Below are 27,805 nucleotides of genomic sequence, written 5' to 3'. Positions count from 1 at the left end.
AATCCCAAAGGCTACGGTCCATGAAACCCATAACTCTTTTGTAACTCCGAGGTCTTGTTTGATACTATAACAGAAATTTGAAGCCCTTACTCTGTCTCGGGAACCTACTTTGAGTTGTCCATTGCAATACAACATGAAGGGTCAACAGCCAAATGAGTACGAGGGGTAATTTCTACACTCTTAAAAACAGTTGGGTCAGAAAGGGACTGACCCAACTTTTTTGGTTGTTTATTAATCCAAAAAGTTAGGTCAAATGAATAACCCACAAAAAAAAAAGAAAGAAAGAAAATGACTTTGTCTTGTGGTTATTTGACACACCATTTTGGGTTAAATAATAATAATAATAATAATAATAATAAAAAAGTTGTGTCGGTCCATTTTTTACCTAATTTGGGTTATTTTGGATCCAACTGCTTTTAGAGTATAAAGGCGTTTTTCCACCGCCGGAACTTTTGGAGAACTTTTCAGTTTACCTTGGTAAAATTCAGGTTGGGCGTTTTTCCATCACCAACAACCATGGTAATTAAATTCCCCAGGGGGCATCCAAGTTGCTGAGCCAGGCAGGAACTTTGAGGGGGCAGGCTGCAATGACCAAGGCTGATTGGTCAAATTTGGAGGCGTTGTTTTTACATCAGCTGGGCTCGATCAACTCATTTGAATTAATTACCGAGAACTCTTAAAATGCTGTGGAAACACTTCTAAATTCCCTGCCAAACCTTTACAACCAAGAACTCCCTTTACCCAGAACTCAAAGTTCCTGGGCTTGTTGGTGGAAAAACAGCTTAAAAGGTTTGAGGTTTTTGTTTGTTTGATTGTTTATAAACACTGATAAGGTTTTGAACAAAATGCCATTTTCCACAGGAACCCTGACGGGGACGTCCAGCCTTGGTGCTACATTGCTGACCATGAAGACGGAATCTACTGGCGATACTGCGACATCCCGACATGCCAGAGTGAGTGACCCAAGTTTGTTTGCCAGGACAGTAACCGAGTATACATACCATTTAGGACCAAACATCACGAAAAGTTCGAGTCTGATAATCAGACAGAATGTACTGCTGTTGATTGATGCCTCCCGGAGTTCCACAAGGCTCATTTGTAAGGCATCTTTGAACTCGTCATTTTTTTGGATTGAAGAATCGTACGAACAGCTACATTACCATTGAATTCTCAGCCTTAATGCACACTTCACGTGTACTCCTGTGATTTATGGCCTCCCAAATTGTAGATAGAAAAAAAAAAAAAGAAAATGTTCTGGTAGCCTGCTGTGAATAGAATTTTTTATAGACAGTATTGTTTGTCTGCAGTCATTATCATTTGATAACACCTCTAATTACAGCCCGTCGTCTTTTAAAACCTTCCCCGTTCTGAGCCGCCTTTTTACTGTAAGGCAACCGTGTCGCGGGCCTCTTTGACGCTGTTTGCGGATTTATGCTTGTTGATAAAGGTGACTGCTAAGATATGCAGTTGAAAATACTTTTGGGTGTTGTTTTTTTTGTTTTTGTTTTTATAAATCACCAACCGTCCTCTCCATGAATTTGTTTTCCTGCTGTGACCTTTCACACATTCCGCTTGATTAGCCTCAACTTGAAGTCATTTACTGTATTGTTTGTTTTTCCTGAGGCTCTCATTGGTGTACGTTTCCAACGTAGAATGAGATGTTGTTTTTTCTGTGCTCTTCACTGGGAAGTGGCAACTGAAACGTGTAAATCTATTATAATTTAAAGTGAAGAAAACATTTTATCTTAGTGGAATTTATTGTACATTTCCCTCACATTCATAGTTTTCACTTATGTGTCTGGCTGTCTGCCTCTCCTTCCATCCATCGTGTGACTTAGCTGTCTGGTGACATTCTGTTATAAAACAGTTGCCTTTCCTCCCGGCTGTTGTATTTTGCCTCATTATTAATTTTAATAATAATTCTTCCTATTTAATGTTATCTAATCCTTGCAGACGAGCTTGGACTGAACACATGAAAGCATAAAACAGCAGACTGAGACAGTGAACTCGGGGGCCACCAGCTCCGTGTTGCACTTATTATCCTAAATCCTGCTTTTTGAATACTGGCGGCGCACATTAGCCCCTCAAATGATGTCTACTGGCAGGAATCACTCACGTACGTGTTTGTTTGATGCTTTATGTCTCTCGCCGGCCTTTGTATGGCCTATTTTCAACTGGTGTCCATTTAGCTGAGGCGTAGCCGCCATGCTTGTCCTCATGTGTGATACAATAAAGAAAAAGTGTTTTTGCCTCGCGTGGAAGTCAACCTCAGCATATTGTGCACCTTGCCTTTCTTTCAACTGTTAAAAGACAACAACACTGCATGGGGGGGAAAATGAGATGATGTTTAGCTATGAGGCATCAGGGTGTCATGAAAACAAGCCTGTTCACGAACAACGTTGGCAGGTAACAACATACTTTTTTTAATGGGAAACCACAATCGCAATATTGCGCTTCCCGCACCTTGTGGTAAAGAAGGCCTCTCCCTCCGACTAGTTTCCCCCTCTTAGCATTCTGCCAAGGCAACTCACAACCTGAGAAGGAAATTTCCGGAAAGCGATGTCTCATCTTTTAGGCAGGGAAGGTACTTCGGCTCAGGAAAGTCTCACCCACTGAGAAGGTTCCTTTTTTTTTGGCAAGGTCTCTCTCTTGAGGAGATTTCTGGCAAGTAAGGTCTCACTTTCTGGCAAGGGATCACTTTTTAGCAACAAGAATTCTAGCAAGGCCTTACATTCTGTCAACGAAGGTTTCAGCTTTTGGGCAAGGCTTCTCTGACCTTCTGGCAAGGTTTTACATTGGAAAGGAAGCGTTCACTTTCTGTCAAGGTTTCTGGAAAGGTCTTATGCTGCATCCACACCAAAAGTGGGGGAAGGAAGTGGGGGAAGGCGTTTCGGCGGCGCGTTTACGTTGTAGTCAATGGACTTCGCGTGCACCGGAACGAAAGTGCGTGGGGCGATGCGGAGGACGCGTTTGGCACGCTGACGTGGTGCGCAGCAGCGAAAATCCGCACACTCGCATATTCGCCAAAGTTAAAAAAAAAAAAAAAAAAAAAAAAAACTTTTTTCGCATTTCACCTCGCAGTAGCCAATCGGCTTCGAGTACGGGCTATGTCGCACACACCATCCTCTCTATTGTCACGCCGAGCGCAACAACACAGGCAGCAGGGACAGAATGGTGAGCAAAGAAGTAGCATAAAAGTGCTGGTAAGTCTATTTACTTGCTGTTGACCAGTACCGAGGTAGCAGCAGTGTTTATCATCCATGCCAAAGCTATTTGTAGTGCAACTGCCGGGTGCCAGATTGCCACTAAAGCGAAAATGGTATCATGTACCTCAAAAAAGGAGAAAATAGTGCCACAGCTGTATAGTCACAGGAAAGAAGTGGAAGTAGTCGGCGGTGCTCACTTTTTGTTGACTCGCTAAAGTGCTCTACGGTCATTGTTCACCAAGGCTCCGGTGCGCACAAATGAGCGGCAATCATTCAAAAAAAAAAAAAAAAACCTATACAGTGAAACGCTCGCGAAGGAAGCATTTCAGATCACCTTTTCGGTTTTGGTGTGAACTCAGCATTACCTTCTGTTAAGGAAGGTCTCACCTCAACAAGGACTCAGGCAGGGCTGGACTTACACAAAAACATCAGCCCTGGCATTTTGACTGAAGTCCGCTGACCCGGCCTGAATCCTGAGGTCCCCTGCCTAACACATAGTTCTGCAAATAATAACTGATGCTGGTTTAGTTTGTTGTCTATATTTTAAATGGATGAATGGACTCTCTAAATTGTGAGCCAGTCTCCTTGGGGTCAAATGGAGGAAAATAATAATTAAAAAACACGGCATCAGCCCCAAAAGACACCGGCCCACCGGGCATCTGCCCTGTATGCCAAATGCCCGAAACTCAGGTCATCATTTTGCTAGTTCCCACTTTCTGGCAAGGTACAACTTCTGATAAGGGTCTCACCTTTTAGTAATCTGTTGCCTTCTGGCAAAGCCCTGACCCCCAAGACTGGGTTCCGCTTCCTGAAAAGTCCTCATGTTTCATGACTGCTTCATTTTCCAGTGCCACTCATTTAAAGAAATGGCCAAAACAACACCGTTTTAATCATTTGCAAAACAGTGGCTCACTTTCTAACTTTTTGGCAAAGCCAAATGCCTGAAGAAGGTTAGGTATGCCTCTCAATTGTCTTGTGAATCACTATGCAGTTGAGACACATGCCTAAAAATGTGTCACTTGGTGTAGCTTTCTCCAAGGACAGGTGCGGTCACATTGCAGCTACACCCCATTTGTAATTTGTGAGCAATCGACGACGCGAACAGAAGATCACAAACGTGTCAACCAGGAAGTGTTTCGTACTGTTACGGATAAAAGAGAGTAACAGTTGTCTTTTGTTTGTTATCTTTGTCGTTCACGCTCGACGTCGCGTGTCAGAGAGCGCCATCCTTTCACCTCAGGTGAAACAAACAAACAAATGGAGACAAATGGGCGGGTCAAAAGAGGTTTGCAAACACAGCGTGACAGTGTGGATTACAGTTTAGGTCACTGGATTATCCAACAACCCTAATTCCCCCCCCACCCCCCCACCCCCCCACCCCCCCACCACCACGCCCTACGGCGGTATTATCGGAGCATCAAAGAGGTGGCGCTGTCAAAGCTTGTCAGCGACTCCGTATTTACACAGCACAGACCGTTGAAAGTCAAACTCATTGCAAAATATGTTTTCACATCGGAAAGAAAGTCCCCTCCTGAGTCTGAGCAAATCAATGAATTGTACGGTTCAGGGTTTATCCCTACTCTCACCCAAAGTCATCCGAGGGGGGCTGCAGCCCTTTCCACAACACTAAAGAGGATATGCGGTTGGTCGCTTTTCATTCAACAAGCCAACAATGCACAGAAGATCCAAAAGCCGAGCCCAGTCATACTTAGATATGATGCTGTGGGATGTGTGGGTGTCAAAACAGTATTCTTTTAACGTTGGTTCAATCGGACCGACACTGAGAGTCAAACAAAAAAAATTAATTGAGTAAGTTCAAGTGCCTCTCCGTCAACAGCACCAAAGCAGGAAAAACCAGTTGCCTTGACAAAAATGCCGACGATCGCGTAAACAGAAGAACGGCGTCAACGCCTGATGTGACCTTTTTCTTCGGATGTCATCAACTTTTGCCCTCGTTGAAGATTTACGACACAATTATGGCTTTACGATTCTTCCTGAATGGGCTTTGTGGCTTGAGCTGGTCATTATCTCATTGTAACTATCGTCGTAATTTGTTCACGTTGTTATAATGAGCTCATGAAAAGAAATTATAACGACATTGGATCAGACAATTGATCGTGGGTTCTTGTCAACATGTAGTAGATTTTAGACAAAGAATGACGACTGCAAAAAACGGGACAGTGAAAATGACAACAATGGAGGACAATGAGGTTCTCTTGTATTGGTGAGTGGTTTATGTTTGCTACTTTCGGGAGAAACAGTCCCTTGCTTGTCGTTCTTGCTTTTCCCACTTGAAATAAAACCGTAAGAAGTCTGTTGTGTATACGTTTGCATGGCCGACGACTACAATGACTTCCATCTAGTTGCATTCATTTTTTTGTGGGGGTGGGGGGGTGCATCCTCCACACCTTGAAGCCATAAAGTTAGGTGTTTGGAGACATATTTTACGAGCCGAACTAAGAAAAGTATGCGGTGCTGAGCTATTGCTTCATTACGTCTGATTTATAAAGCGGTTAAATGGCACTTTGAAATTGCGCAACATCTGTGATACCTCGTGGCGAGTGATAAATGAATCCAGACATTAAAGCCAGAAGAGATGGGCTTGGTTAGATTATACTATGTGTCGATTCATTTTTGGGGGGTCCAATTACAGGGCGTCCTCTGTTTATGACACAGTTCTGCGGTAGTAAGGTTATAATTACTGTAAATATTTGATTGTAAAACGTAGTGTGAAAATATACAACAATCCAACAATCCAATGAAAAGCAGCAAGTATTATGTAAAAATCTTGTACAGCGTGACCACATAATTATTACTCTGTACAGTAAATTAATTAATTGCAAACATTTGTTGTGTTGACGGCCATCTCTGATATGCTTAAATTTTTTTTGCCTAATTTCTTTGCATTTTAGTGCTTTTTTGTGATATTCATGCATTTATTGTGTAACATTTTTCAAATGTTTATTTTTATTTTTTGTATTATAATTTGCATTTCTTTCCTAATGTTTCATTTTTATCTAATATTAGTTTATTTTTCATTGAATATTTTGAATTTTTGCCCCAATATTTTGTTATTGCTTCTAATGGTAATGACATTTTTTGCTAATATTCCTTAAATATTTTTTCATTTTTCTGTCTTAATTGCATTTTTTTTCATCTAATATTATTCTTTTTTTTTTTTTAATAATAATAATTTGGTGTTTTTTTTTCCCAATAATGCATGTTTCATCTATTTTTTTATTTTTCTCCCATTTTGGTAAATTTCCAATATTTGTGTAATTATCTAACGTTTATCTACTACTTATTTGTTCCTGCAATTTTTCCAAATCGCATATTTTTTAATAATATTTTTCTACTTTTCTGTCATCATATGTTATTGTTTATTGTAATATTAGTGTATTTTTTGTCAAGCAATTTTTTTCTGTATTTTTGATTTACGTTTGTGCTTTTTTTCAGCAAATATTTTCATATTTTTCCCTATTATTTTGTTTATTTTAATGTATATTTTATTTGTATATGTTTAGTATTATTTTTTATCTGTCTATTTTTTATCTAATATTTCTCTAATATTTGTCTATTTTTATTAGTGTTTTTTGAGACATGCAAAAAAATTGTGGTGTTTCTTTGGGCATATGGAATCGATGAATAGCATTTCCGTTCATTTCAATAGAGAAAGATCTATGCTTTCATAAACTGCTGTATAAAGTGCTATTTTTCTTAATATAACACATTACAAACTGGACAGGATTCATGACATTTTCATTCAGTTCAATGAGGAAAGAGCAGAGTCAGGAAGCTGTATCTTTCATTTTTCATACAATATTTTTCTCTAATATAAACATTGTATGTATAATAGGGGTGTGAATTGCCTAGTACCTGACGATTCGATTCGTATCACGATTCACAGGTCACGATTCGATTCGATACCGATTAATCCCGATACGAATTTATGTCGATTGTTGCGATTTTTTTTCATTCAAATTTAGAAAATACTAATCAGTAAGCTTGTAGAGTGTAAGATTTATATGAAAATGTATTATTTATTTATCTGAAATTTCAGTCTTATAGAGGTTGTAATTTGTTTCATGTTTGAACAGCATTGAAATAAAATATTAAGGCTTAATGTTCCGTTCATATAACATTCTTCCATGCTTAAGATGTGAATCCTAAAAAAAAAAATAATAAAAATAAAAAATAAAAAAATAAAATAAAAAACAAAAGGATTTTGCCGATTATTGAATCGATTCGAGAATCACGCGATGTAGTATCGCGATATATCGCCGAATCGATTTTTTTTTTTAACACCCCTAATGTATAATATTCTTTTTACACTTGGCTTACTTTTGTGTGGCAGTGAATGAGTGAAAATATGACTGAACAGTTCATAAAGCCTTGACATTATTTCCTATGGGGATTTTTTTTTATTTTGAGCGTTTTATTTTGTCCGTGCTTAGGTTTGCAGCTACACTGAGTCACGATCAAGCAGGTGCAATAAAATGTTGTGCTCCTTCCAGTCCAGCCCGGCTCATAACAAGTTTAAATCCACTCTGACTAAAATTAGCAATAATATAGCATGTAAAAAATAAAAAATAAATAACATGGGCTGTGTATGTGTGTGAGGGGGAAAAACAGTGGGGATTTTACGACGGGAATGACAGAAAGGGAACCGCGTCCATGAAGGAGAAAACAAGCGCGGGTCCAAATAAGCCAGTGGAACATGTTGGACATGTGGTCTGGCTGCGGAAAACCAGACGGGAGCACCGCAGCCTCGACTCATGTGGTTCCCCCCCCCCGGGCCCCTTCGGTCCCCTCCGACCTGGAGGTGCTTTCAAGTCGTGTTATTGCTGCGTTTATTTCTCGTTGTTTTCGGAGGTTGGACGCTCTCCCGGCCTTGCGGTCAGGGGCCGCGCTTTGGCCATCCCGATAGTTTGTTCCTGTAATTTGGCGTAATAAAAAAAAAAAAAAAAAAAACACTTTTAGACTCTGAGAGAGCGCACCATGAGTCATCTATGAAGCTAATTTCAGTCTTATTACTTCAGTGGGTGTAAAAATATTTGACTAAATCTGCCAAATATGAAGTCCACAAATGTAGCAACGATTTAATTTGATTGCGCTATTACTGTTTTTAATTCTGAAATTTGGGCGTACAATATGAAGCAAAAAATCAACAAAGCAACTCATAACTGGAAAAACAACAGAGGTTGAGGCACTTGTAAGTCAAGGTTCCATACTGCTGTACTACAATTAAATATTTTTGTCAATATTTTGTACATAAGCGACACAATGTTTAAATGTCTCTCTGTTATAATGATTCCTTGCAATGCCAGGCTTTTCAATATGTCCTCGCTCAGCCTAAAATAAATTTCGATCATTCTATCCTTGTGCATTGTGTCGCTTTCCCTAGACCTTTCAACTTTTCAAGAAGGTGCGTTCGATTTGTGTATCTATCTGACCGGTACAAAGCCACAGCTACTTAGTGTGCACGCTCTAACTATTTCGTGCGCATGAACAACCTACTTAGTGTGCACGTTGTAACGAATGGTGCGCACAAAGAAGTACGTCGTTCGTGCGCACGAAGTAGTAATTCGTGGGCACAAAATAGTAATTCGTGAGCACGAAGTAGGTGTTTGTGCCCACAAAATAGGTGTTCGTGCGTACGAAGTACTAATTCGTGCGCACGAGCTAGTTTTTTTTTCCTTTAATGTCATGTCTGGGGCTCCGTAGTGGAGCACTTTTGCGAGTCAACACAAACACTGCTGTTAGCTCGATACAGTTCAACAGCAAGTAAAGAGACTCACCAGTACTTGGATGGTTCATTTCTTTTTCACCTTTTTGTCCCGATTCCACGCCACCCCACACATTTTCGTTCCATGTCCAATGCTGACATTGCAAACGCGCCGCCGAAACGCTACACAACAACATGGTGTGTTGCATGCTAGCTGATAGCTGTTCCGAGGCTGTACCCGCCCCGCTGCAATATGATTGGTTACAGCCTCGCTGGAAGGATATGACGCATGGCCATGACGCGCCCCGTAACCATGGACGAATTTTGAGTTAAGGTTCCTTTAACGCCACTAATTATTTTAACGCACGATTATTAATGACCACCATGGGCGGTTGAGTGGTTAGCACGTCCGCCTCACAGTACTGAGGACTCGGGTTCGAGTCCAGGCTCCAGCCTTCCTGGCTGGAGTTTGCATGTTCTCCCTGTGCCCGGCTGGGTCTTCTCCGGGTACTCCGGTCTCCTCCCACATTCCAAAGACATGCTTGGCAGGTTAACTGGGTGCTCTGGATTGTCCCTAGGTGTGCTTGTGAGTGTGGATGGTTGTTCGTCTCTGTGTGCTCTGTATAAGTATTAAATCTGTAAAAATGTCAAGTGCCCTGCGTTTGTCTCCTGGTGATGCGCAGCTGCCAAACAACCAACCATGAATGAAATTCTTATCCAAAAGGTAATCGTCTAAAGAGACCGGACAACCCAATCCGGCTATGTTAGCATGCTCCGGGCCCATCCTGAAGTAAAAAGGTGAGTGGGTGGTGGGTTCCTGTCATTGTTATCTGACCTCCGAACCCTCTCCTCAAAGCTCCGCCCACACTCCCTTGGGGCGGAAATACCTGCCTTATAGAGGCAGAGAGCGTTTTGAACTCAGGGGACGAAAAGTCGAGCTTGTCACAGAAAAGAGCCCGGGGACGTGGACTCGATTGAATCTCCCCGCCCGGGCCGCCTTCTTGACATGGCTGCGGTTAATTTAGCCGGCGCCATTAGGGAATTAAAGGTATTGATTACAGGGTCGGCCCGGAATGCCTGCCAATGAGAACAAGTGGATGGGCTTTGTTTAGGGCCATGTCTTTGGGATGAATGAGTGAAGCCTCAAAGTGGAATATAGATCCACTGCTTGGTCGATGGAATCAGGCAAGTTTTAACTTTGCGCCAGCGTCTTTGTGGCTGAGAGCAACATCAGCAGATTAGTAGCAGATCAGCTCAAGTTTGTGTTGATTATATGAGGGGAAAACGGTGTTACATTTACAACTTCAATTTTAATATTAGTCCCATGAAATTGTATTAATTCATTCCCAGTAGTCCATTGTAGGGGTGGGAACCTGTGGATACCTCACGATACGATATGGTATGCGATACAAGGCTCACGATAACGATTATCTCACGATATGACGATACCGCAATTAGCTACCATATCGATATATTGCTCAGGTCATAAATTCACGATAATCTATGATGAAACTAATCATAAAAAATAAAATAATAATAATGACAATAATAATAAGAATAATAATAATAATAATAATAGGGGGCGGCACGGTAGTCGAGTGGTTAGCACGTCCGCTTCCCAGTTCTGAGGTCTCTGGTTCGAGTCCAGGCTCGGACCTTCCTGGGTGGAGTTTGCATGTTCTCCCCGTGCCCGCGTGGGTCTTCTCCGGGTACTCCGGTCTCCTCCCACATTCCAAAGACATGCATGGCAGGTTAATTGGGTGCTCCGAATTGTCCCTAGGTGTGCGTGTGAGTGTGGATGGTTGTTCGTCTCTGTGTGCCCTGCGATTGGTTGGCAACCAGTCCAGGGTGTCCCCCGCCTACTGCCCAGAGCCAGCTGAGATAGGCGCCAGCAGCCCCCGCGACCCTTGTGAGGAATAAGCGGTCAAGAAAATGGATGGATGGATGGATAATAATAATAAATCAAAATACAATAATAATAAAATAAATAAATGTCAATAAATAATAATAATGACATTTTTTTAAATAAAATAATAAATCATAATTAGAATAACAATAATATAAATAAAAAATTTATATATATATATATATATATATATATATATATATATATATATATATATATATATATATATATATATATATATTATATATATATTCCAAAGACATGCATGGCAGGTTAATTGGGCGCTCCGAATTGTCCCTAGGTGTGCGTGTGAGTGTGGATGGTTGTTCGTCTCTGTGTGCCCTGCGATTGGTTGGCAACCAGTCCAGGGTGTCCCCCGCCTACTGCCCAGAGCCAGCTGAGATAGGCGCCAGCAGCCCCCGCGACCCTTGTGAGGAATAAGCGGTCAAGAAAATGGATGGATATATATATATATATATATATATATATATATATATATATATATATATATATATATATATATATATATATATATATATATATATATATATATATATATATATATAAATGAATAAATAATAAATAAAAATAAATAATATATATAATGGGGTATATGCCACGGAAGAGGCGGGACTGTTTTTGCACATCAGTTTGTTTCCAGTTCGGTTTGTGACGTTTGGGATGCGTCAAAAATACTTGTGCTTCCGACTTTGTGCCCCTCGGTTGCGCGTTCGCAACCCGGACCGGAAACAAACTGATGTGCAAAATCACGTCCCGCCTCTTCCGTGCCATGTACCCCATAATACTACTACTACTACTACTACTAATAATAATAATAATAATAATAATAATACTTAAAAAAGTAAGCTCATGAGTCTTCTTCACCTCAAGACTTCCGTCCATTTCCCCCTCACTCTTATAAGGCGCTCCCCCTAGTGGCCCGCAAAGTAATGCTCAATAAGTCATGAACAATGGAGCCATTAGAGTTGCTATATATTAACTACAAATATCGCGATACTTGCATCGACGTATCGATAATCTATCGGGAGACAAAGTATCACGATTTATCATGATATCGAGATACCGTTACACTCCTAGTCCATTCTCTTCATTTTGTGGTATTTCCCTTGGAGGGAATGCTTTTTAGTTTTGCTTAAAACTAGAGAGTTTCTTCGAATATTTACTTTGTCCTTCTTGGACCTCATACGGGCTCCTTTGGGTTTGGTTTGTCAAGTTGCGAGACCGAGGTCATTCTCATCTGGCTTTCCCTTGCTATTGTCTCCTAATTGCTCATTTAAAGTTCCCATTCTTCCTTTTAATTAGATGGTCGGTCACGCTCTCAGGGCCCGCTGGCTGGCTCATTGATCTGCTCGCTGTTAATCTTAATATAGCGCAAACACACACACACACACACACACCCACACACACCCCACACACACACACACACACACACGACTTGACTCGAGTCAGGCTTAAGTTACCAGTTCTACTACTTGGGACTCACTCGGACAATTGCAAGTACAGTAGCCGACTCACGTGTACGCCAGCCGATTGACCATCCCACATGTTGGAATGGGTAAAAACCAAAAATAAAAATGTGCTCCCTAGTGTTCTTATCTGGAAACAACAGTTTTAGACATCACATACTGTACTGTAGTTTTTTTAACCACTAAAAAATGGAAGAAGGAGATATATCATGTTAACTAGCCTAATTGCCTACTTGACTTACTCACATATGTTTTACCTTCATTTCTTTGAGACAAATAATAACTTTTTCTCCAGTGCTCCCATGACAGATTTATGTTCCTCGTATTTTTCAGCATCGTAACTTCCCATTGAACAAAAGCGAACACTCAGTTCTTTCTGCACACTGATAATAACGCCCTCATTGTTGTCCCGGCTCAGCGATGCTCCCATTTACAGAACAGAGTTGGGTGGGGGGGAATTGGCTAATTTACGAGCATAAACGCGTCAAAATGTGGTCAACCGGAGCCATGATAAAGTAGTTTGCTATCTTCAAATGTGTGGCATGTCTTTGGCTGCGTAGATATAAATCACTGACTTTCTGGAAAAGAGTTTTTAAAGGATTAGTGTTACAGGATGCAGTTTTCTTTCGTTTTACTACTGACTCATGTTGAAATTAAAAAATAAAAAATAAAATCCAAAAGACACCTCATGCGTTGACATTTTTTAATTGTCGTGTCAGAAGATGGTTGGTGGGAAATTTCAGCACTTTTTTATACATCCAGTTAGTTCTTTTGTTCATTCTCACTTTCTAAGTATTGTTTTGTTTCCTTCAGAAATTTTGTTCGGACGCATGCTTGCTCCCGTTTGAAGGTATTTAGTCTTAACGATGTGCGCTCCATTCTTCAGGCCGTTTGTTGTGTCGTCTGGCCCCAGATGAAATGTGTTGACATAGCCGCCGTGTGATGACGACGCAAGCTCCACTTCCAGTCAAAGGCTCACTTTTGCCCCCGGGGCTTCTTTATGTCTTTCCGTGCTCTGCATGGAAAAATCCCCACCTTGCGCTTTTGGCCTCTTTATCTCTTGGCACTTATTTTCAAAAGTGTTATTAGTCACAGCATTGCCGTTTTGTCATGGCGTCTGATGTTTTTGCAGTAGAGCAAAGCAGATGTGGCATCTGTAAAGCTGACGTTTACGTTGCAGCTGAAGGAGCAAGTGCTCCTGTGTAAAGTAATGGCTGACATATCTTAACACTGACCAGAAAAGTTTTATTTATTTATTTATTTATTTATTTTAAGGAACACAAGACTTATGAAAAACTGACCAGCTATTCTGTGAAATGGTTCATTTCAACTCTTCCCTGAAAAAATGCCAATTAATGTTGAGCAATTATGATTTTATAGCACTTCTTATGAATAATTTTGCATTAAGTACTGTATCGGACATTTTGGACCGTCACGTGATCATCGTGACATATCGCGTGTGTAAAATACACATTGAATGACGTGGCTGCCAGTGGCAACAAAGAACTCACGAGGAATGATCGTGTCCCACGCCGGACATCAAAGGTGGAATTACGCCTTACAGCAAAGAAGCACTTCTTCAAAAGCAGAACAACCACTTTCCAGCCGAAAGCCAGATGAAACTGGCAGATCCAGCCGCCGGCGAGTCGAAGTAGATGGTAAACATCCGGGTGACTTTCACTCTGCTAGGCTAAGCTATATGTCGTGTGCTAAGCACGCTTTAGCCCACATTAGGAGCGTCCACCCCCACCGCCCCACCCCCACATGGAATGACATGAAACCGGACGTGTTGAGGACCTTACTTTGAACAGAATTGGTGCAGTATTTGGGATCGAAGACGTCTTTTCTCGCCCATTTCGTCAGCAAATTCCCATTGAAATGAGCGAAGACGGCTTCCGGTTACGCACGGGATACGTCATTTACAGACCCACTTACAGACTTGCTACTTGTCTAACTCACGAACTAACTAAACTCACAAATTGATTTCGTAATACAATAACTGCGATTGACTCAGTGACTGATTCACTGGTTGACATGTGAATTGTTTCACTGACTAAAGGCCTCAGTTTACTTCTGCTTGAGGCTCACGCAGAGCTCCGCTCGTGCATTTGCCTTCCAACTTGTGCGCAATACACATCACAATACACATCGGTGTTTGCTGTAAATTGACTCCAAGTCGGGCTGTCACTACAGCTGGGACGCCACAGAGTGGAGATTCCTCTGCATTTTATGACGAATTCAGGAAGTTCAATTTAATTCAGAAACACAAAACAAAGCCGGGGGAAGACTCGGCTCATCACCGTGGCAATTATTTATTGCCAATTTGCACCGGTGTCGGCCGTAAACTCGCCAAAACACAACAGCCACAGTTTTTTTTTTTTTTTGTTGTTGTTTTCCGCCTCTCGTCCCAGGCACATATCCACATGCACAGCCGTGGTCTCCGAGCAGAAAGTCGATTTGCGCCGCCAAACAGTTGCCTTCACGGAAACTATCATTTGGGGGCGTTGAGAGAGAAAAAGAAAAAAGAAAGACGAGTACGCCATAGAACGGACCAATCACGAGCGAGCTACACCCCGCCATCTACGGCGTGCAAGGATTGGCGACGTGTGCACCGCAGCGGGCCACGAGCTATGCAGCACTTAAAATTCATGGCTCACGTAGATCATGTGATCTACGCCGGTCATTAACGCTTAACACACAAACTGACTAAGCTAACTATACTCTGAACTTAGTGACTGCCTGAGATACTCTTTAAACAGACTCAACTAACCTACGGATTGATTCGGTGTTGAATTGACTTCCTCACTCGCTCTCTGATGACTGACTGACTGACTGTGACTGACTTTGTAACTAGCTGAATAACTGACTAACTCATTGACTAATTGGCTAACTGGTTCACTGACTAACTTGTCTAACCTGTCTCACTGAATAATTCACCCAGTGTATCATGACTAGGGTCATACAAGGGTTATGTTTACTGTCATGACTAGAGTCATGCAAGGGTTATGCTTACTGTCATGACTAGGGTCATGCAAGGGTTATGTTTATTGTCATGACTAGGGTAATGCTTACTGTCATGACTAGGGTCATGCAAGGGTTATGCTTGGGCCATGCAAGGGTCATGTTTGGGTCATGATCGTGAGGCCGTGTCTGTTTTGAACTGTTGTAACCAGCATCCAGTTTCAACTGGTAAGACACTATGTGATGTCAAGAATATTTAATCTCTTTATCTGGTCAACAACCAATCAGATAATTCAATGTCAGTCCTGTTACCCACATGTCTAGCCACAACCAATCAGGTCGATTCGCTGTCCGAATCGAATAAAGAGTTCAAATCTTATTTGTGTCTGCGTTTTTGGGATCCAAATCCAGAACATAACAAAGTGACTCAACTACCTCAACTCTAAACTTACTGACCAAGTTACTAGTCAACTGATGAACTGACTTACAGACTGACTTGAATAATTAACTGACCGATTCAGTCACTGTCTGAGTAAACAAACCAGTCAACTGCAAAAAAATCTCTCTGCCGCCTGTTTAATCTATGTGAGCATTTTGTGCACCAGGGAGTCCGCTCGCGTCCCATCCAGGTGTTTATCTCTCGTCTTTTCTGTGCCGTAATCCCTTGGCGGATAAAGATGCTGCAAAAGCCCTGCTTTAGCTCTCTGCTATCTCACCGTATACGCACAGGTGCACGCACACACACACACATAGGAGTCATCGTGATTCACAGGCGCATGAATGGGCTGGGAAAAAGCCGGGCCGGCTTTGTGGCATGGATCTAAAACATTTGACGTGGTTTATGACTCGGATGAGCGAGTGATGAATGAAGATGTAAATAAGGACGAATCAAGTGTCACATGGCGAATTCCAAACACAATGCGTGACCTTGTTTCCTTGAACACCCCTCCATTCTCTTTTTTTGCGGGCGCAATGACTTCCATTGGAATGCAAAGGTCACCTTTTGCCCCCTGCTTCTTGCGTAAACAACATCAAATGTGCGGCATGGTGGGAAAGCTTTTATTGTGGAGGGATGGCTCCACTGCTGACTTTTTTATTTTTTTCTGCTGCCAGTTCTGTGCTGGGGAAGCTGCAATCACATGACCATGTGTTAATTATTGTATTGTACTCACAGCTGTTTCTAATATTATGGTTACCTTTATAGCCTTGATACCCTAAACCTGGTTCTGAAACCCTCATTTGAAATACTAGTCCTATATTGAAAATATTTATCTATCTATCTATCTATCTATCTATCTATCTATCTATCTATCTATCTATCTATCTATCTATCTATCTATCTATCTATCTATCTATCTATCTATCTATCTATCTATTTGGATTGGCTTAACTCAGAATGGAAACACATATTTGAAACCCTGACTCAAAATTCCCAATTTTAAACCCTAACCTTGGTTGTGCTAGAAATTATCATTGAAAACCTAGCCCTGGATTTAAGAACCCCAATTTAAAACCCTAATTTTAATCTGAAACGCTAACCCAGGTTTTGCAATCCTATTTGAAACCCCCAAAAAAGGCTTAAAACCATAATTTAAAACCCTCACTCTGGCTCAAAACTCTGATTATAAAACAGAACACTGGCTTTGAAACTCATAGTATATTGATCGTTTTTTGTTTTTTTCTTGTTGTTTTTTTTTCCAGTGCCGGGGAATCTGGGCTGCTTCCGAGACAGCGGGGACCCCCCCACCCTACCAGGGCCCACCGAGACCTCCAACAAGCTGACCATCCAGACCTGCATCAGCTTCTGCAGGAAGCAGAGATACAAGGTCAGCCTCACAGATCTGATGCACAAACCCTACCCTACATTTAATTAAAACCCTAACACAGACTTCAAGTCTTAGTTTTAGACATTAGATTGAAACTGATCTGGCTCCAGTCGGATTCCTCGTCAAATCTGATTTTTAGGGCTAACTGTCCGGGCTCTTTTTTTTTTTTTTTTTTTTTTTTAGCAAGTGTCCAAAGCTGATTCAGACTGAGCCACATTATTGACCCATCTGACAGGTTGCTATAGCAACGACGTCGAAGGGAGGCGTCGTCCAGCTCCTGTAGTGTTTGATGTCATGTGTTTTTATGGAGGACCAAAACTGCCAAAATTCTAAATAAATAAATGACTAAATAAATTACTAAATGACTAAAATTTAAATAAAACAGATGTAAAAAAAAAATATTTATAATAAAAAAATATTGTTTTACTATTTTTTGTGCTCTTTTTATTTCCATTTATATATATTTTTTTTATATAATTTTCAAATTATATTTTTTATATATCGATTTTTATTTCCACTTTTCGTCATTTATTTATTTTGAATTTTGGCAGTTTTGGTCCTCCATATACCGCAACGTACTTCCTGTTCCACGCATGCGTGTTAAGCGGTTTTCTTTTCTTCTTTCTTTCTTTCTTTCTTTCTTTCTTTCTTTCTTTCTTTCTTTCTTTCTTTCTTTCTTTCTTTTTTAAACCCTAATACGAAACTCTAAACCAGGCTTCAAATCCTTATTTTTTAAACCTTAACCCTCTCTCAAGACTCCGACCCAGGCTTGAAGACCCAATTTGAAACCTTGATCTTAGTTTAAAAACCCAAATCTGACTTGGGAACCTTAAAGCAGTCTTGGAATATAAGAAGCCTGATTAGAAGAATTATTAAGGGCAGCATGTTTTCAAATGTAGGGAGTAAAAGTAAAAAGTCCTAAAAATATAAATCGTAAAGTACCGATACCTGACAAATCTGTTAATACAGCAAGCAAAGTTTTTGTACTTTGTGATGGCCGCCGTTCCGCGTTGCAGCCTTTCTTTTCTGTCGAGCTTCCTGTTGAGAGTGCGAGCGACGTGTGACGGATGGCGGCGGCAATCAGGCTTGACAGCTGGAAAGGTTTCGGAATTAGCCCGTCGGCCACCTCCTCCTCCTCCACGTCCTCCATGCGATGTGCTCATCTCCCACTCTGGCTCTGATTTGTGCAGTACTGTGCCAGGTGTTCATTTCATGTCTCAGTAGATTTGCATCTGCGAGGGCTGTTTTGATAAGCTCTGACAGCATCAAACATTTTTTTTTTAAATGATATTGATCCCCTATTTATCTGCAAGGATACATCCCTGACTGCAATATAGTGACGTCATATAAAGACAAATATATGACACTTACACTTAAAACACTTATTTAAAACACTTTTTAAAGTATTCCTTAGCACCTCGTGCTCAAGCTGTTTATTTGAGGTTGCCAGTTGATGCATATTTAAACACCAAAATGTTCAGCCAAACTATATAACAACTAAGAGTGACGATATATCAGTTGCAATAAATCGTGATACTTTGTCTCCCGATAGATTCTCAATACGACTATGCAAGTATCACAATATTTGTAGTTAATATACAGCCACTCTAACGGCTCCCATTGTTTATGACTTATTGAGCAATTACTTGGTGGGCCACCAGGGGGAGCGCCTCATAAGAGTGGCGGAGAAATGTACGGAAGTCTTCAGGCGAAGAAGACTCAGGAGCTTAGTTTTTTTTTCTCCTATTTTTATATATTATATATATTTATATATTATGTACTTATATTAAATTTATATTTATTTGTATTGTTTTTATTATAATATTATGATTTATTATTTTATTTTTTATTTTCATCTTCTTCTTATTATTATTATTATTATTGTTATTATTATTGTTGTTATTATTATTATTAAATTATGATAAGTTTTATCATACCTTATCGTGTATTTATGACCGGAGCAATTTATTGATAACCGCGGTATCGTCATATCGTGAGATAATCGTTATCGTGAGCCTTGTATCGCATATCGTATCGTGAGGTATCCACAGGTTCCCACCCCTAATGAAAACAAACATCCACTAGCTTGATATTAACTTATCATGCAGAACTTCATCTTCTAGTCTGCAAGCGCTGTCCAAATAGCTGAGCGCCAGCACCTCCATTCCATAGCCAACAAAGCAAATGGTCCCTCGAACGAATCACAAGGCCATAAATTCCTGGCCTGTGAGCGGAGGCGGCCGGCGTCCGAGTGGGAAAGCGCGGCGTGCGTACCTTCACTGGTGGGACTTTAAACCGTAACACAATGGCTTCTCTTTGATGGCGGCACAATAGCACTTTTGAGCGTGATGACTTGTGACGTTTTCACATTCCTCTGGTCCCATTTTATTCCCCGCACTAATGTGAGTTACGACATCTGGTAATAACGAGGCGGGAAGAAAAGGCTTTCATTTCACGCCACTTGATATGCAAAAAAAAAAAAAAAAAAAGCAACAATTGCATTTCAACTGACAACACTGAGGACTTTATGACTTATTTTATGTCAGACTAAATCATATCCGGCTTGAACAGTGCTAATAACTCTCAGGGTTCCCACCAATCCTTTTTATGTTTATGGTATTTTTCACACAACAATTAACTATCTTATGGGATAGTTTGTTTGTTTTTTTGGATGGAGAAATGAAACATATGTCCATAAAGGTGTCTCAGTGTTTACGAAAACTTGTACATTAGATTGATGAGCCCAAATTGTCTTGGACGTTTACGAAAAGTATGTTTGGTTTCGTGAAGACTCATGTTGGTTGATTACAAATACGTCTAACAAACAGATTTTTTTTTTTTTTTACTCATTCACACATGTAAGCCTCTGTGAGTGAGTGAGTGAGTGAGTGAGTGAGTGAGTGAGTGAGTGAGTGAGTGAGTGAGTGAAAAAATAATAATAATCCGTGCCTGCTTTCAAATTGCCGCGGGAGTGACGTCAGGCAGCTGACACGTTCGCCCGGCCCGTTTGCGACACGCCACCCCCCCGCTCTGCGATTGGCTGGAGGGGTGTAAACACTGTCTTTCCACAGAAACGTCCCGCTGTTTACAAAATAAACATAAAATGGCAAAATACAGGCTGGGAGTGTGGGGGTTTAGGACAAAATCACCCCCACACGTTATGAAAAGCCCATATCTATAAATTGAGAACTAGTTTGTTTGTTTAAATCCTGTATTTAAAAAGTGCATTTTCCTGAGTGAAACTGGCAGACTGCCCCTTTAACAAAAAGGATGTGGTACATGTGGTAAGGTACAAAAAATGTACGTCAGGTTAGTTAGTCATAAAATTATGTTATAGTGTTACAAAAACAGAAGTGCTACATATATCTTTACTACAATCTAATTCAACATGGCTGTTTACGAATATTTGAGCGGTAGGTTAATTGAAAGCTAAATTATGCTAGTTTAACTGAAGACTAAATTTATCTCATGAATCCGAAAACATGTTTGGTTTGTTTAACGTCTGAAAATCATTTATTGTATTTACAAAGCTATACTTTCGGCTTAGTAAAGATTAAATCAAAGTGGATGTTTGTCAAAACACATAAGCTTGGCTGGGTTAATTGAAAGATGAAAAAAATGAAAAAGAAAAACTCTTCCAGTGTTTGTATAAATATGTGCTGTTAGTCCGAAAATCTTCTGTACTGTTTACAAAAACGTGCTTGAGTTTGGAAATTGTCTTGGTGTTTAAAATAACACAGATTTCAGATTCATTGAAGAGTTTTTTGAATTTATCTTTTTCATAGCATCACAGCATCTGTTCTGGACATGGGGAAATGGGGGTGGCGTGGATCAGTGGTATGGTGGCCGTCTCCCAACCCAGAGGTTGTGGGTTCGATCCCATGCCATTGTGAACATGTCGAAGTATCCTTGAGCAAGATACTGAACCCCCAATTGCTCCTGATGCTGCGTCATCAGTAGGTAAATGGGTAGTCAAAATGTAAAGCGCTTTGGGGGCCTTGTAAGGTGGAAAAGCGCTATATAAATGAAGTGCCATTTACCATTGCCAAATCCTCTGACTCTGAAATTGATCTTGAGAAGTCCGTGATTGGTGAGTAAATGTAATCGTGTTCTGTGTTCTGTGCAGCTGGCCGGCATGGAGTCGGGGTACGCTTGTTTCTGCGGCAACGAAGTGGACCTCGTGGATCACGGCGAGAGCCCCAGCATGGATTGCAACCACGTTTGTTTCGGCGACCACAGGCAACCGTGCGGTGGAGACGGCTGGGTCATCGTCTTTGACAGTGAGTCACGTTAAACGGTTGAAATCGGTGTGTCAGTCCTTCTTTCTGTTTTCAAATCTTAATTTTAGGATCAGATTGAAGATGTAAAATGGAAAAACAAGCCAAATGAATAATTTAGAGTATGTTTTGTGAAATTGTATGAAAAAACAATTTTGTGTATGTGCTAAATTTAAAAAAAAAAAAAAAAAAAAAAAAAAGTAATCTGTCAATTTCTTTCCGCCGTAGCTCGGGTGGGTTCTTGCGGCGGAAATTACTCATCCCCGTCCGGCGTCATCTACTCCCCGGACTTTCCGGACAAATATGGAGCCGGTCGCGTCTGCTACTGGACGGTGCAGGTGCCCGGATCCTCCGCCATCCTCTTCAATTTCACCTTCTTCGACATTACGGATCAGACGGACATGGTGGAGCTGCTGAACGGCTATACCAACGAGGTGGTGGCGCGTTTCGACTGGCGCAGCCCGCCCCGCCAGCTGGTGAACGTCACGGGAGACTTCATTATACTCTATTTCTATTCGGACCGGACCAACCAGGCGCAAGGATTTGCGCTGCTCTACCAAGGTAAGAGTTCACATTCTTTTTTGGGAAGCATTGTTTGCTTGTTCAATAATTTTTAGGATACAGTCCAGTGTATGAGAATGTATTATTGAAATATGTACGTTAAGTTCATTAATATTTCAGCTTCAACACATTCATTAATTCACACCATCCAGGGTATTGTTGACAGTTCCCAAAATTTCACATTTTTACCCAAAATACTCTGTTTATTCTCAGTGACGCATTAAAAAAAAAAGAACTATCTTCATCATTCAAATTCAAAATTCTTTACATTCATCTCATTCGAATTGCCATTCAATAGCATTAAATAGCCTATTTGAAGAATTCCCGTATTCCCCACATTTCGCAATAAATTGCACATTTTCCCATGTTAAAATTTTTACCTTGAGACGTTCTACTTTGTTACTTCCTCCTTCAACATTTATTACTTAAAAAAAAATTCAGAAAAAATGTTTTTCTGCATTCCAAAAATTCCCCAAATATCACATTTTCACAGTAAAATGCCACATTTTTCAAAATTAAAACTCGCTCTACATTATTCTCTTCTTCAACATTTATTGACGGATTCAACCCATTCCAAATATTTTCCATATTCCGAAGGTTCCCACATTCCCAAAATTCATTATCATTCCCATTATTTTATATTGTTCCACATTCAATTCCACAACATTTCAATTCATCCTCAGCTTTTCGGCATTCATACACAATTTCTATAGAAATTGCACCGTCTACGAATGAATGTTTTGCAAAAAATGTGAGCATTCATTGATTATAAATGAAAACACGTACATGAGGTTGACAATTCTAAATTGTCTTCAGTGTTACAAAATGTGTGTTAGGTTCATTGAAGATTAAAACACACACGTTGGGTTCTGTGAAGACTCTTAATCGTCTTTAAACGTTTACGAAAACATGTCCGAAGACGTCATTGTTTGTGGTTGTGAATGGTTATGTTTGTGGTTGATTGACAGCTAATCAGTCGCGGCATTGGCGTGTCAGCCTCCAAGCCACCGAACAGCACATTTGCATGATGAAATTTTCGCAGACAATATAAATGTTTCGCCTTTTCCATTAGTCTTCAGGGCCGAGGCAGTATTGGTAAGTCATATTTGGCTTCTCCTCTCAGAACTTTCTTATCAAGCTGCAGCAGCTCCCGGGTTGCGAGACTTTTTTTATGAATGCCGCCCACGTACGGGAACACTACGACTCTCTGATTGCATGGTCGCGACGCACCGAGAACAAAAAGCCTGAGGAAAAGTCAATGACCTCACCACAAATCTGCCGCTCTAGTTCCACATTCATGCGGACGCTTGAGGAAAGGCTAATGGACGACGAAGGTGGGGAGGCATGTGGGGGGGACGTCAGCAAGACATCGGTCTAGAGAGATATTAGATTTTAATTGACAATGACAAAATAACAATATCATTCAAATGCAGCAAAAAAAGTTTGATGTAAATCCCAAAATATTATCAAAACCAGTTAGTTGCCCATGTACAGTATTCAGTGAAGGAAAGGCGACCATGTTATGTACACTCTTAATGGCTAAAATGTGATGATTGTTTTTCAACGTTGTGTTTACATTGCAACAATTTAGATCAGATCTGAATCTAACTTAGTTTACTACAATGAGTTAATTATTTGGTGCCCATGTATTTATTGAAGGGAAAATTACCATGATCTTGATCGCTAAAATGTGTTGAATGGGTTTTTCCATGTTGCGTTTACATTGTGTCAATCTGGATCAGACCTGAAGCAAACTTGGTTTAGCATAATTGACATTCAAGATTTGTCACCTGTGTATTCAGTGAGAGAAAGATGACCATGTAGGATCTCCATAGCTAAAATGGGTTGAATGGGTTTTTCCATGTTGTATTTACATTCCGACAATCTGGATCATAACTGAATCAAAATTTGTTTCGCATAATTATCTTAAATATTAATTGCCAATGTATTCATTGAAGTAAAGACGATCATTTACAACTTTAAAAGCTTAAAGGTGTCAAAGGGGTTTTTCTAAGCTGCCACGTTTATAATGCAGCATTCTGGATCAGATCTGAACTTGGCTTAACTTGGCTTATAATTAGCTTAAACATTTGTTGCCTGAGTATTTAATGAGAGAAAGACGACCAAATGCGCTCTAGCTAGAGAAAAAACATTTCAAATGGATTTTCCAAGTTGCATTTACATTGCAACAATCTGGACCAGATCTGAATCTAAGAATAATCTGGATCAGATTTGAATATAACTTAGTTTACTACAACGAGTTCATTATTTGGTGCCCATGTATTTATTGATGGGAAGATGACCATGATCTTGATCGCTAAAATGTGTTGAATGGGGTTTTCCATGTTGCGTTTACATTGCGTCAATCTGGATCAGACCTGAAGCAAACTTGGCTGAGCATAATTGACATTCAAATTTGTCGCCTGTGTATTCAGTGAGAGAGAGATGATCATGTAGGATCTACCGTAGCTAAAACATGTTGAATGGGTTTTTCCATATTATATTTACATTTCGACAATCTGGATCATAACCAAATCAAAATTTGTTTTGCATAATTATCTTAAATATGTATTAAATAAAGTAAAGATGACCATGTGCAACTTTAAAAGATTAAAGGTGTCAAATGGGTTTTTCTAAGCTGCCACGTTTATACTGCAACAGTCTGGATCGGATCTGAATCAAATTTGGTTTAGTATAATTAGCTTAAATATTTGTTGCCTGTGTATTTAATAAGAGAAAGACGACCAAATCAATCAATCAACCAATCTGGCTAAAATCTGATTCAAACTTGTTGAAAGAAATTTGTTGCCTGGGTATTCAATTAGTGAAAGATGACCACGTAGAAACTTCATTGCTAAAATGTGTCAAAGGAGTTCTTTAAGAATGTGTTTATATTGCAACAATCTGGACCAGATCTGAATCAGTTTGTTTAGCATAATTATCTTAAACATTGATGGCCAATGTATTCAATGAGATAAAGATGACCATGTACAACTTTAAAAGCTTGAAGATGTCTAATGGGTTTTTCTAAGCTGCCACGTTTATACTGCAACAGTCTGGATCAGATCTGAATCAAATTTGGCTTAGTATATATATTAGCTTAAACTTTTGTTGCCTGTGTATTTAATGAGAGAAAGATGACCAAATGGGGTCTTGATAGCTAAAACATGTCAAATGGATTTCCCAAGTTGCATTTACATTACAACAATCTGGACCAGATCTGAATCAAACTAAATATAATTACCGTAAATCGTTGTTGCCCGAGTATTTAGCATGATACCAACTGATTAATTCTTTATATTTGATTTAGTTATTGTTATTGCTATATTTTCTATAAAGTAAATGTTACAGAGTGCTACTTAAAAAATGTGGATTGCAAATTAAATTTGTATTCCCTAGGCATCACTTTCTAAATTTTATGATTCTTTTCTATTTCTATTTCATTCATTAAGAATATATTATCATTATTATTAAAGTATTACTAGTATGTAAAAGTATTATCAAGAATTATCAAGATTTTTAGGGGAATTAATGCAAGATTTTAAATTCTGGTGTGTTTGATTTAAGTGACGTGAACCCCGCCAGCGGGTGACCTCGCCTTATCAGGACACTGAAGCGGAGCTTTATTAATGTCATAATTTCTCGCCCTAAAGCAATCACTGCAAGTCTGAACGCGAACGCCGGTGCTGATGGATGACACCTGCGTGTGTGTGTGTGCGTGCGTGCGTGTTAGCAGGAAATATTTAGGGATCTGGTGTTCTTGTGGGAGCACACCAATAACTTAAGCGAGCGTTGTTTTGTTTTTTTCCTTTTGTTCTCTGCAGCGTTGCGAAGCCGCGAGGACGAGGAGACGGCAGAGGACGAGGACGAGGGCTTCTCGAGCACCGTGGGACCTCAGGCGGCCCCCGGCGTCACAGACGGCGCCAACGTGACCACCAAGGGACGCTCATCCTCGTCCTCGCAGATCCTCTACGTGATCACGTCCAGCCCCGGCAAACCGGAGCGCAACATGCCAGGTCAGTGGGCTGGACCGGGACAGACCAGCGGACGCAGCGCCAGTATGTCCAGCACCCACCCCCTGCCCTTGCTAATCTACGCTTTCATACGCCTCTATAGAATTCCAAATTGTCTTTGATGTTTACAAAAAAAAACAAAAAAACGGGTATTTTCTGTCTCGGCTGCTTACAAAAACAGGAAATGTTCCTCGATGACCTACATCATTTTTGGTGAGACAAAATGCGTCCCCCAAAAAAAATTATTCTCACTGATGTTCACAAAAAGACGTATGCTTGGTTGGTAAATTGTGTTCATTTAGTTTTGCGGATGTTTACAAAACATAAACGGTCATTTAGTTGAAAAAGAAAAAAAACGTCTTTAAACGTACTAAATTTCCTTTGTCAGTGTACATGTACAAGTTTACTGATTAGTATTTTCTAAATTTGAGTTTAAAAAAAATCGCAACAATCGACTTATAAATTTGGATTGGGATTAATCGGTATCGAATCGAATCGTGACCTATGAATCGGGATGCAAATCGAATCGTCAGGTACTAGGCAATTCACACACCGAGTCTTTGCTGTAAACAAATGCATTACGTTTGGCGAAGAATTTAAATACCCGTTGATCGTCCAAATATTTGGAAAAATATAAGACAAAATCGCCTTTGAAACAACAGAATTCTATAACAAAATGTTGCATTAGATTTGTCCAAATATCCTTTTAAGAATAAATTGTCTTTGATGTTTACAAACAACCTTAACATTACCTTTGATGTTAAAAAAAATGTGTTACAGTACATTAGGTTTGGCAAAAACAAAAACAAAACAAAAAATTTGCACTGGATGCAAAAACGTGTACGGCTTATGTTGTTGACTAGCAGTGTTGCCACAGTTACCTTGAAAAAGTAACTTAGTTACTTTACTGATTACTTGGTTTTAAAAGTAACTAAATTGCGTTACTGATTACTTGATTTTAAAAGTAACTAAGTTAGATTAAAAGTTACTTTTTTAGTTACTTTCAGCAGCTGCCGATAACACCATCTCAACATAAAAATAATGCAGTAGAAACGGAGTTCCAAATACTTTATTGAAAGTGCATTTTTAACATGAAAATAAAGTTTTTTTTTTATGAAAAACAAAATAGGCAGTCTCTCTTGACTTCTTGTAACGTAAATACTTTTTATAAAACAAAAAATAAAAATCTATCCAGGTTGAAAATGAAAATCCCCTAAATTCCTCTATTGTTTGTTTGTTCCGCTATTCCAGTGTGTACACATGTATCAGTTTAAATATTTATTAGTAGTTATTGACAGTTATAATTGTTTTTTGGTTTGTTTGTTTTTTCTCTTCAAAATAAGGATCAGGAAAACAAAAGGTTGATAATTTAATGTTAAATATAAATATTTAACCTTTAGACAGACACCAACACAATTAAACAGAATATTTCCACATTGTGAAGTATTTCAGAAACATAAATTTAAGACATGAAATAAACCTACCGTCCAGCCAAAAGAAATATGAAGCCACCTTATGGAACAATAAATCTATCAAACACATTTTAACCACTTAATATATGCAAAAATATTTCCAAAAGTTCATTTCCCTTTTTAATTAACAATTTTTGTATTTAACAATTGTTTTTTCTTTTGTCATCACTTTCATTTTTGGTTAATGTATGACATCTTTTTTTGTTTTTTTAATCTGAGACACGATGATGACCACAGAATCACTACTGTTTATATTTTGTTTTTTGGGCTGTCGTAATCGCGGGCACGTCTCAGTTCTCCTATCTGCTGCTCATGCTAGTTGTAGACATTGACAGGGAGCCACAAACTGAGAAATGAGATACTTGCAGTGT

General features: G+C 39.7%; 1 protein-coding gene across 2 annotated transcripts in view; it reads left to right on the top strand.

Moving 5' to 3' along the window:
- Positions 1–27,805, top strand: part of kremen1 (kringle containing transmembrane protein 1) — a 72,728-nt gene that overhangs the window by 38,046 nt on the left and 6,877 nt on the right. The window contains exons 4-8 of one of the 2 annotated variants that reach the window (XM_077521762.1): positions 862–953; positions 16,987–17,111; positions 21,238–21,391; positions 21,617–21,949; positions 25,774–25,965. In XM_077521762.1, the coding sequence (XP_077377888.1) occupies positions 862–953; positions 16,987–17,111; positions 21,238–21,391; positions 21,617–21,949; positions 25,774–25,965 (896 nt within the window). Of the gene's footprint in view, positions 1–861; positions 954–16,986; positions 17,112–21,237; positions 21,392–21,616; positions 21,950–25,773; positions 26,008–27,805 lie in introns of both variants that reach the window. The other variant, XM_077521761.1, reaches the window with a different exon arrangement.

Source organism: Festucalex cinctus, chromosome 5, assembly GCF_051991245.1.
Source record: "Festucalex cinctus isolate MCC-2025b chromosome 5, RoL_Fcin_1.0, whole genome shotgun sequence".
Classification (NCBI taxonomy): domain Eukaryota; kingdom Metazoa; phylum Chordata; class Actinopteri; order Syngnathiformes; family Syngnathidae; genus Festucalex; species Festucalex cinctus.
The sequence above is the reverse complement of the archived record's forward strand: the minus strand, read 5'-3'. Positions and strand labels throughout refer to the sequence as shown.